Genomic DNA, 10537 nt, shown 5'->3' with positions numbered 1-10537 from the left:
AATTAGGTTTTAACCCACGAATTAGTAGCCTTAGTATTGAGAAGAATATGGGAGATTGGATCATTGTATGTCTAGAACATATCATGACTTTTAAATTATAATTCCCTCAATAATTATCTAAATAAGTATTAAAAGCACAACACATAGTCCAAATTTTTCTATAAGAAAAAACAAATACTCTCTGTCCTCACCACTTGCAATGGTCGTTCATGTAATTTAGACAGTTACATGCGACCATCACTTTCAAAAAACAAACAATTATCTCCCTTAAAAGCTAGGGAATAGTTATACATCACCATTATCTTGAAAAAATAATAATGCATTAGTAAAATAACACATTCACTTAATAAATAAAATAAACAAAATCAAAATTAAATAAATTTCTAAATATCCTAACATCTCAGTCCTAAAAAAAAAAAAAAAAAAAATAATGTGATATGGCTTACCCTCTACACAAGTACAATACTTATAATAATCAATTCACTCAAATACGATATTATAACCGACTCAACTCAAAAGAACTACCAATGTGATGTTAGAGTCTCATGCTTTCACATTATGTGATATTAAATTATCACTCATTCCAAGTTGAGGCTCTTGTACATGTATGTACACGTCATAATACAGGAAAAGAATAATATGATATGAGTCACCCCTTGGATAAGTAGAATACATAGCTAGTTTGCTAATAAATAAATAAATAAGTAACATTGCAGCTAACTTACAACAAGTGTCAATGTGACTCTAACCAATGACCTAGCCATGGCAAGCACTTAGCATATTGCTTTTGTGATTGACCTACACTTACTAGCAAATTGTTGTTTATATGTCATATTATAATATCATATGGCCTCCACATTCACTCATGCTAACATCAGAAATATAAATATTAATTGAGCCTTATCTAAAACCTTTTCCACGGAATTTTGTGAAGATTGTTCGAAGAATCATGGTCTAATAAAGCAACATCCTTGTAAAATTCTTGGAAATATAAATATTAATGGAGCCATATCTAAAACCTTTTCCATGGAAAATTGTGAAGATTATTTGAGGAATCATGGTCGAGTAAAGCAACATCCATGGTAAAATAACCATAAATTATAAATAATTGAACAAGATGAACTGAGGGAAGGACAAAACTAAAATCTTGTAAACACCAATGAGCCAAATCACAAGATTTCAAGCTATCCAAAAGCTTGCAACACTTTCGTAATCTACATCGGACTCATACTCTGCATGTCGCTCTCCTTGTAAGGCAATAATGGGATCACCCACATTGAAAGCAAAACATTATTCGGGAGAGCAGAATAAAGCTTAAATTTCCTATTTCCTCTAATTTCCTATTTCCTCTAATTTCTAATTTCTCGCCTGTGTACCTTTACTCTTTTGCCTTAAATCTCGTTCTCGCCCCCATTTCACTTGTTAAATCAGCACTGCAACGAGTAAGTTCAGGACTCCGGCGATTCAGTCACCGCTGCAAAAAAAAAATGGACGTGAAAGTCGAAGGGCCGCCATATTCGTCGGGACGGAGAAAACGATCTGCGCTGTTATGTGCTGGTACTATGCTGCTACTGGCCATAGTCATCGCTCTGGTTCTTGTTTTCAGTCTCCACAAAAATGATGATCACACAAATGGTTCTGGCTATGGTGGTGGAACTTAACTTCTCACCACCTTTCATTTCAACTCCACCCATTTTCTCACCCCCAGAAACTCTGCCGCCTCCCGCCGCCACCACACCCTTCACCCCGCCGCCGTCTCCCTTGGTCTCGCAGACCATTATGAAGGCCTGCAACGTATCCTTATACAGAAACGTCTGTATCTCGTCCCTGTCATCTTATCCGGGCGCCGCCAACGCAAATCTGAGTCAGCTCGCCGGGATTGCGGTGGTGCTCAGCTTGAACGAAGCAGAACGGGTCTCTGATTACATAGCAGATTTGAAAAACAAATCCAAAAATGGCAGCGACAGGCAGGCCCTTCAGGATTGCGTGGAACTGTATCAAAATACAGTGGAGCAGCTCAATTCTTCGGCCTCGAAATTGGAGAACATGAATTCCAATTCATTTGCAGACGATATAGCTGATGTGCAGACATGGGTTAGTGCAGCATTCACTAATCCCTCAACTTGCCTGCATGGACTGGGTGGAGCAAATAAAAACATTGTCCCGGTTGTTAATGCCCAGACAGAAAAGTCTACAGAAGTCATGAGCAACGCCCTAGCTGTTATCAACAAACTTTCAGATGTGAATGGCATGGGGAATTATCACGGTGATTCTTCCCAAACCCGCCGCCTCTTGTTCTCTAGGGACCTCCGACCGCAAATCGAGCTGCAATGAAACATGTAATTTCCTGAATATACTTCTTCAAATAGCTTTGTTACTCAGAAGTAGTGTACCTAGGCGGAGGAATTGCCCGGTTTCCGTCGCCGCCCAGAAAATTGTCCGGCTCCGGCCGCCGGCAATCCCTCCGCCACCCTCTCCTAGCTCCGCCACGCTCCGCATTCACTTCCTGATTTTTCCATGCAGATCGGATCGAAGCTGGCAATCCTGACAAATCCTGACAGATCGCCGCCGCAGAGGAATAATGCCATTGCCAATTCGAAATGGAGGAATTGCCGGATCGCGGGCTGCTCACTCACCTTCCTCCTCGACTCGGCGCCTCCCGCTCTGCAATTCCTCACTCACCTTCCTCCGCTCTGCTGCTCGCCACCCAGGTACACTGGACTAACACACCATACCCAAAAAAATGTCATTTGTTATTGAAGTATCAGGTTTGTTCGGCTGTTTAAATTTCCTCAGTCATATTAACCGCCAGTTTGGAGCCATTAAAACCCTGAATTATTTGTAAAAGTTCAACAGTTTGCATGGAAAAATCAGGAACAGTTTCGGATTATTTTGCAGAATTGCAAATGTCAGTTTTGGATTTATTTCTTTCTTTCTTGTTCTTTTATGGATAAAGTGCTTGAAATCTCCCGGATTTGCCAATCTTCTGTGGGGATCAACAATGTGTATAGATGCAAGGGGGTTTTCCAGTTGAAACATCAGAATTACCGCAGCCAGTCCAAATACCAGAATTGCAGCAGACTACTGAACCTTTGTTAATGGCAACAGAGCCAATGTCTGCGGTCCCTAATGATGAAAAAGCACTCGTGCTTTACAAGCCCGTTAATTATGACAGTATGCATTTAGGAGTAGAGTGATAAATTTACCGAGAAGAATAAGAAAATTGGACAAGAAACATTCACACTCCGGCTATGACAGGATTCACTGTAAGCTGCAACTAATATTCTATTTCCTCTACAACTGCTCGTCCACACTTCTTGTTTATTACTATTCACCACGTTCCCTTTTCTCTGAGACTTTATAACAAAAAACTTTGCCTCTGCATTTGCACGCTTGTGGCGTTCTGCATAGCCTTCACTTTGACCTCGAAGCTGGGTGGATCTTTCGCCCTCACTGATTGTCATTCTAATCAGTTTCTCTTTGAAAGCACTCGTGCTTTACAAGCCCGTAAATCCACCAGTATTTCCAGGTGGTCCAGCCGCTGGATCACCAGATCGACCCCACAACTTTGCCTTTAATACCGCTCCTCGCCTGCCACTACCCGTCTACACGCATTCCCAGAGTTTGATTTTCGTGTTTATGAACCCGTGATTTCAAAAAAATTTGGTTTCGCTGAAATTACAGATCATTTACCAGAAACTAGCCATAGAATTTAATGCAATATCAAGCACAGAAATGTCATTTTCGTTTACAGAAAATCTCTCCGGAGTTAAAAAGCCTGCACATTTTTTCCTTAATAAAAATAAAAAGGATATTCGCTAATATCAAGCCCGTGATGGGCCATCGCCTAAAAAGAACCATAAGGATAAAAAAAAATGCACAGCAAACAAATAGGATCATGGCCTGAAAAGAACCATATGTTCCCAAAAACACCTAAATTTTAAAAATTAATTTTTCATCTCGTAAGAGGTATAAAATTCTGTCGAGATAATCATCATCTTTGAAAAAAGATGTAAAGGCAATAATGCATGGCAAACTCTTACCATTAGACAGTGAGCAACAAATCATTAGCTTACTGCATTTCCATCTTATTCATTAAATGGGAATAATGTAAAATTCAATGGATAAGATGGAAATGCAAGTAGCCAATCATTAGCTCACAGCCCCTTGATTGGCTGTTAATGTTTACTAAGAATGCACAGCAAACAAATATGGTTCTAGAAGAAAGAACTTCCATCTCACCCGAACCTGGTTTCCATGAAGTATCCCACTAGTCTACTGCATGCATGCTTGAAATGAGAGGCAGTTTGCTCAGTGGTAAAATGCAGATATGTATGCTAATGACAATTTTACAAATTGATCAGTATAAAAATAAATTGTCCCATCTAAAATGTTAACAAGGATTTGACATCACCTATCTGGTATAGTAAGAGCTGAAAGTTGAAGAAAACGATATTTAGAACAGAGAATTTCCTGAGCAATGCACAGGCCTTTTTAGCAAAACTCAGACCAGGGAGAAATCGGTTAATCTTTTAGTACAGAACAGAGGAATATTACTTTAGCCACATCTCCAAAATGATGTTCAAGATCAGTAAACCTTGCGGAAAAAATTTAGGAGTATTACTTTCATGATTAACTACTTTCAGAAATCCGAGAATTTGTTGTAACCATATACGCCCTTGCTTTGTAAAGAGACAAACCCCCCACTTTTAAGAAAAATCATAAATTAAATTTCATGTCATGTCAGAAAAGCCTGACAATAGTTTGATCACATTAATTCAAAAGCAGATCCCTGCTGTTGGCAGAGAAGCAGAACTAAGGGCCGAGAGGACGAATATAAGCCAAGTGAAGCGCCAAATGAAAAGAAAGAGAAAGCATCATGTACATATTCATGTGAATGCTTCCAAAACAATTTAACTCAAAATTTAACTAGTCGTTTCAGTAATTTAACTCAATTATATTTTCGGGAATATTTCGGAATTCCTCTAACCCTCATATACTGTAAGTCTATCACAAGCTACAAGGGCTTAAAGGAAAAGAGTCAAACAAGAAGTAGCAAAGAGGGTTAGAGTCTAGACCCTACTCTATGTACTTGTATAGCACTTCTCACATTTTGAAAACAAGTTTAGATATGCTATCTCCTAATGAAATGAACAATAGCAACAAACAAATTACACAACTAAAGATGAATTAGGAAAATGAAAGTATGCATGACCCGTATGCCCTCAGTTGTGAAGGTTATCTCCTCATCCAAAGATTTGCATTGAACTCCCTTTAAGTAGGAGAGATTGGATGACTAGATGTGAATAAGGGACCATGTCAACAACTCAATCAAACTAACCTAAGCAACAAATGGAGGGTTAAGCTAAAAGGAGAGGAAGAGAACAACTGTAGAAACCTCCAAATAGGTGGAGGGTTCATAGAGACAACAAACACCAGCAAGCCCAAGAGAGGAAGGAGATCATGAGATCATTGCAGAGTGTTCAAATCGACAATTTTGGTATTTCCAAGAGTGAGAATAGAGACCGTTGGATAGGCGGCTTTTTGAAAAGAGTCAAATGATAGATTTTGACCGAATGTACATAGTCAAATGGGCCTAACCATAGGTAATTTCCAAAAAGCCCACTCTCTGTAATGCAGGAAAGTGTGGAAGCTGGAAACAGGTGTGGTAGTCTTAAAACAATCTACAATTTGGAGTGCATGCCTAGACCACTAAGTTATAGGAAATCTAATTAAGTGTGTGCCTCAAACAGTATGCTCTAATGGATTAGGGACGTTTGGGGGACTCAAAGGAGGTTCCTCAACTAATACCCTAACAAGTGCATGAGGCCCAAGGCAGATCCTAATCAGAAAGGGAGGGATCCAAGTGGGTTGGCCAAAGCACATGTTATAGCCAGATATACAACCAAGGAAGGCCAAAGATGGATGGAGGACACACCAATGGCACTAGACATCAATTGAGAAACCAGAATCACAAATCTAGACCAAGATAAGGGACTCAAAAGGATGTTCTTCAACACATAAGAGCCATCACTGAAATGGATAGGAAGACCTCGATGTTATTCTAGGGTGAGCCATGTATAGTCAATGCACTATAAAATACCCACCTCGATGTCATTCTAGGGTGAGCCATGTATAGTCAATGCACTATAAAATACCCACACATCAATATCTGGTGGGATAAGTGTGTGGTAAGAGTGAAAAAGCCAAATACTGCATAAAAGAACATGAAATATATCAGCAAATATGTTCAACATTCGATAAAGATCCGGACTATTTCTGTCCCGTTAGTACTTTGGTAGTACCTGTAAGTAGATTAATCATGGAATCCACACTTACCAATATTTCTGCAAGATATGCTAACTATAAAGGATGGCAAGCAAAAATGATATAATAAACCTTTTCAAAAAATAAAAATAGGTTATGTGTGCATGAACTTACGACCGATAATTGATATACTCGAGCTTTGAACCACTGCCAGACAGTAACCTAAAAGCTTCCCAGTCTGCCAGAATCACTTTAGAATCATGGCCAAAAATTGTTGTTTTTAGTCTGTTGTTTAGCCTACTCCATGCAGTAGCAGTCATTCATCAGCTGGTATATCTAATGTTTGTTCTGCAGGAACTCGAAGATAATGACTAGTATATTGGTTTTATGGAACACAACTCACAAATTCCAGATTAATACTGACCTGTTTGCCTTTGGAATCGAAATAGGAAAAACAGACATCACATTTGTAGATGACTTTGTTTAAATTCATTCAAGTTTTTGCTTAAAACTTGTGAAATGTCTCTCCCAGAATTTTACTCATTAAATCTGGTTTAACCTGCTTTCATTCAAAGCTTCATTTGTCCCTGATAGTATGACAAAACTGACCTTATCCTTCTTTGCACGTCCATGCCTCAATGCCTGGCCTGTAGCTTTGTTTACAAGGGCAAATGCAGGAAATCCTTCATCGTCCTTGGCCTTCACACTCCATGAAGTATCCATGATCCATTGCTGCGGATCAAAAACATATAATTGACCAATCATTTCACATACGCACAACAAATACTAATCTTTGTCACAAACCTTGTTTGTGTTTGGGTTGTTTACAAAAACTTTAATCTCTACCATCAACTAGATTTGGGTCTCGTTCACACATACATACATATAAAAATCTAATCTCTCTCACCAAACTGATTTGGGTCTTGTTCAAAGAGAGAAAAAGTGATGTCACCAACCTGGCTTGGGTCTGATTCATTTTCCAGAGCCATGACAACACTGCCATTTCTACCAGCCAAGAAGAAATCAGGATTTTCTTCACAATATATCTTCAAAATCTCTCCTTGAATAGGTTGTGGATACTGACTCCCATGAGGAGCCTGATATGGCTGCTGGGGCTCAGGGTGGTGGTGTCCAAATGGGTTATGCATTCTCTTAGACCTGCACACACAACATTCATAACCACCTCAAATCTCGGACAATTGAGACTTATAGGAATCCAAATTCAACATTTTCTTGCTCACATTAGTGTAAATCTCCTTGACTACAATTTGGAATGCAGAAAATACATTTCTATTATCCAGAGCCAAGGTCTCAATGAAGAACAACCCCTCTGATTCAGCGAGTTTCTTCCCATCTTCCACAGGAACTTCCCTTATATGAGCTAAATCAGACTTATTCCCCACAAGCATTTTCACGACATTGCCATCAGCATGTACTGCAACATCAAAATTTACATGAGTTTGAAAATGGCTTGCAACATCACATAGATGACAACCAAAATCCAAAGCTAATTTCAAAGATGCTCTATAAGGCTTCACAACGGTTATTGCTTGCAATGAAAAAGCCAAGGCCAGAGCCAATTTCAAAGATGTTGTACAAGGCATAAAACATAAACTGCTTGCAACATTAGTATCATAACTAAGGAAGATGCTATCACATCAAACAAAAAGATGATCCACAAGGCATGACACATAGACATCAATGATCCACAAGGCACGACACAAAACTTCCCATAATATTGGTAGGAGAGTGGTGGAGTGCTATTACTTCAACCCAAAGATAGCTTCAGAGTCTACCCTATTCCCCAATTGTAATAGAAAAGTTGTTCCAAATGTTGTTGATGAAGTTCAACCTTTAGCAAGTGTCGTGTGAAGGAACTGTTCATGTAGAGTGGCTGAATAAATTTCTTGTGATGTTATATGACAAATGGCATTTCTGTCACACATAAGGCATATACATGAATCATGTTTTTCTTAGACAATGCTTTGTTAGTCTAGGGTTATGTGGTTTTTGGTGTATGGACAGTCGGTAAGGATAAATATTTTTAGAGTTTTCATATGGCATTCAAACACCAGAGAAGCCTAATTTAGTATCATTTATTTTAAAACTCATAGATGTATTTGGGTCCTATAATGAGCATTTCATCTATATAAAGTGGTGATTGTTAAATGTGTTTTTTTGCAGAATAGTTGCCAGTATTGAAAGTGTTGCAATGTAAATGAACAAAAATTATCTACTAGTTTTAATTATATATGATTGAAAAACATGTTGAGTATTAGGAAATAGATAATTGTCTACTTGTTTAACATGAATTTATTTTTATCTTATTTTTCAGGTTCTTGAAGTGTAAAAAATGGTGCAAAAGTGGCGTTTATGCATTGAAGTGTCCTGCTTTCCAAATCCAGGTCGAGCAGTCATTAAATTCGTCTTTTACAATATGGCAACAAATCATTTATTTCATGGAAAGAGAGAAGTGCCTGGAATGACGACAAACAATGAGGCATATTACATTACCCTTGTTGAAGGGTTAAAAGAGGCAAAACAACATGATGTCAATGATATTGAAGTCTTCACCAACTCGAAGTTGATATGTAATCAGATGAAAGGCATCTATTGGCTTCGGAAGGACAATTTAAAACCTCTTCATAAGGAAGCAATAAATTGGAGTTGTCAATTTCAACATTTTACCATCAATCGCTCTGCAGATAGTGAAAAGATGTCCACTGGTATAATGTTTAGAGCATTTTTAAGCACATATGTAGATGTCAAATATTGCATAGGATCACCATCCACAGCAACAGAAATCATTGATCACCATCAATATAAATCCCCATTGTGCGAATGGGTTGTTGTTATCATTTTTCTTGGGTCTATCATAGCATGGTTCTTTAACTAAAGAAGAACCTATTAATGTTTTATTTTTCCCCAACATGTAATTATTACAGTTTTTTGTATGGGAGACAAATTTATGGACAAATGTAATATATTTCATGTACATGGACAAATGTATTTTGAGAAAAGTAACTGGTTCATGGTTTTGTGATTATCATCAATACATTATGATGTTGTTTGATCCTTCCAAACACCTTCTCAGATCTTTGTTTCTGGAGTGATATTGATATGCTATGTGATTTGTTCGTTGGTTGTTGATCAGTGATGAAAGGTTTCTTTACTATGTTTATAAGCAATTTATTCTTAATAACACTTATTTCTCAATCACCCAGTCACTCTTCCCATCTCCCCCTTGGATTTCATCCCAATAGTTTTCCCAGATCACAACTCTATTTTGGCTTGACTTCTCTATATTTCAGATCTTGTGCTTGTGGATTTATCATGATAGTAAGGACCTAGTCTTTTTAAATCAAAGAAAATCTTGCTCATGCTCAGTGTGTCATAAGTAAGGAAATGTCAATATTTCTCCAAGAAATCACATCCATCATGATGGTCTACTATGCTAAATCTCCCATGTGACCACTCCACTTCCTCCAAATCTTGCACTAGTTTTTCCTCTACAAAGGGATTCTTAGATAAAAACTAGAAAATATGCAGTTGGTGTTCTACCTGTTCTTGTAAGAGAGCTAAGAGGATTACTTGTAGTTAGCGAAAGCTCTGCAATCCCTCTAATAGTCAACCGTTTAAGATTGGGTTCATCTTCAGCGAAATGCAAGGACAATTTATTTCTGTTTTGCTATCATTGTGTTGCAGTGGAAGTGAAAAAATTATGAATAGTTTGTTGAGATTGCCATCATTAATGCCTTGTATGTATAATCTTCTCACATCTGGTACTCCTAAAGGAAAAAAGAAAACTCGTTCTCTTCTTAGAATCCTTCATAGTTGGGACTCTTCAAGAACTGGTCAAATAATTCTCTTGCCTGAGTGTTATAGACATTTTTGTGCCTTACAGCATGAAGCATGAAATGTCGATAGTCTAAGGGATCCAAAGTCCCTAAACATGTTGTTCCTACCCCTAGAGGAACAAGGTCAGCAAACCACAGCACTAAAAATCAGTTCTCCACCTGAAAACACTCAAAAACAAGCTAATTCTGGATCATGTCAACTGCTCCACTGAGCATCTGCGCTGAATATCAACTGCTCCACTCTGTACCTGCGCTGAATGTCAACTCTAATGAAGGCTACCTGCGCTGGGTGAGATTGGCCAAGTGGCACAGTCATTCTGCAAGGTGTCAAATGCCCAGGAAGCTTCCAAAATGACACTTGGATCAGGGAATTCGCCTTGTGATGAGTAAGAGGATCTAGATCTCCAAGTGGA

General features: G+C 38.3%; 2 protein-coding genes across 3 annotated transcripts; one reads left to right on the top strand and one right to left on the bottom strand.

Moving 5' to 3' along the window:
* Positions 1 to 1201: 1201 nt before the first annotated feature.
* On the top strand, positions 1202 to 9263 carry LOC149175181 (21 kDa protein-like). Of its 2 annotated transcripts, XM_089422779.1 has the most exons (3): positions 1202 to 2339; positions 2524 to 2711; positions 8603 to 9263. In XM_089422779.1, exon 1 carries the CDS (start codon positions 1618 to 1620, stop codon positions 2332 to 2334), a length of 717 nt encoding a protein of 238 aa, XP_089278905.1. In that variant the 5' UTR covers positions 1202 to 1617; the 3' UTR covers positions 2335 to 2339; positions 2524 to 2711; positions 8603 to 9263. The 2 variants fall into 2 exon arrangements, with proteins under 2 accessions (XP_089278905.1, XP_089278904.1); XM_089422778.1 differs by having other exon boundaries at positions 1204 to 2711.
* On the bottom strand, positions 3896 to 8538 carry LOC149175182 (ricin B-like lectin R40G3). The gene is made up of 2 exons (XM_089422777.1): positions 7224 to 8538; positions 3896 to 6999 (listed from the first exon to the last, which is right to left on the bottom strand). Exons 1-2 carry the CDS (start codon positions 7413 to 7415, stop codon positions 6811 to 6813), a joined length of 381 nt encoding a protein of 126 aa, XP_089278903.1. The 5' UTR covers positions 7416 to 8538; the 3' UTR covers positions 3896 to 6810.
* Positions 9264 to 10537: the final 1274 nt, after the last annotated feature.

The sequence above is a fragment of the Pinus tabuliformis genome, chromosome 4_1 (genome assembly GCF_031772625.1).
Source record: "Pinus tabuliformis cultivar Carrire ecotype Pingquan chromosome 4_1, CPIR1, whole genome shotgun sequence".
Taxonomy (NCBI): domain Eukaryota; kingdom Viridiplantae; phylum Streptophyta; class Pinopsida; order Pinales; family Pinaceae; genus Pinus; species Pinus tabuliformis.
This window is presented reverse-complemented; position numbering and strand designations above follow the sequence as displayed.

Bases quoted from the DNA above. Each gene is read 5' to 3' on its own strand.
- LOC149175181 (XM_089422779.1), top strand. From the start codon at position 1,618: ATGATGATCACACAAATGGTTCTGGCTATGGTGGTGGAACTTAACTTC.
- LOC149175182 (XM_089422777.1), bottom strand. From the start codon at position 7,415: ATGCATAACCCATTTGGACACCACCACCCTGAGCCCCAGCAGCCATAT. The intron at 7,000-7,223 runs GTTGGTGACATC...TTTGATCCGCAG, and splicing joins ATGAATCAGACCCAAGCCAG to CAATGGATCATGGATACTTC.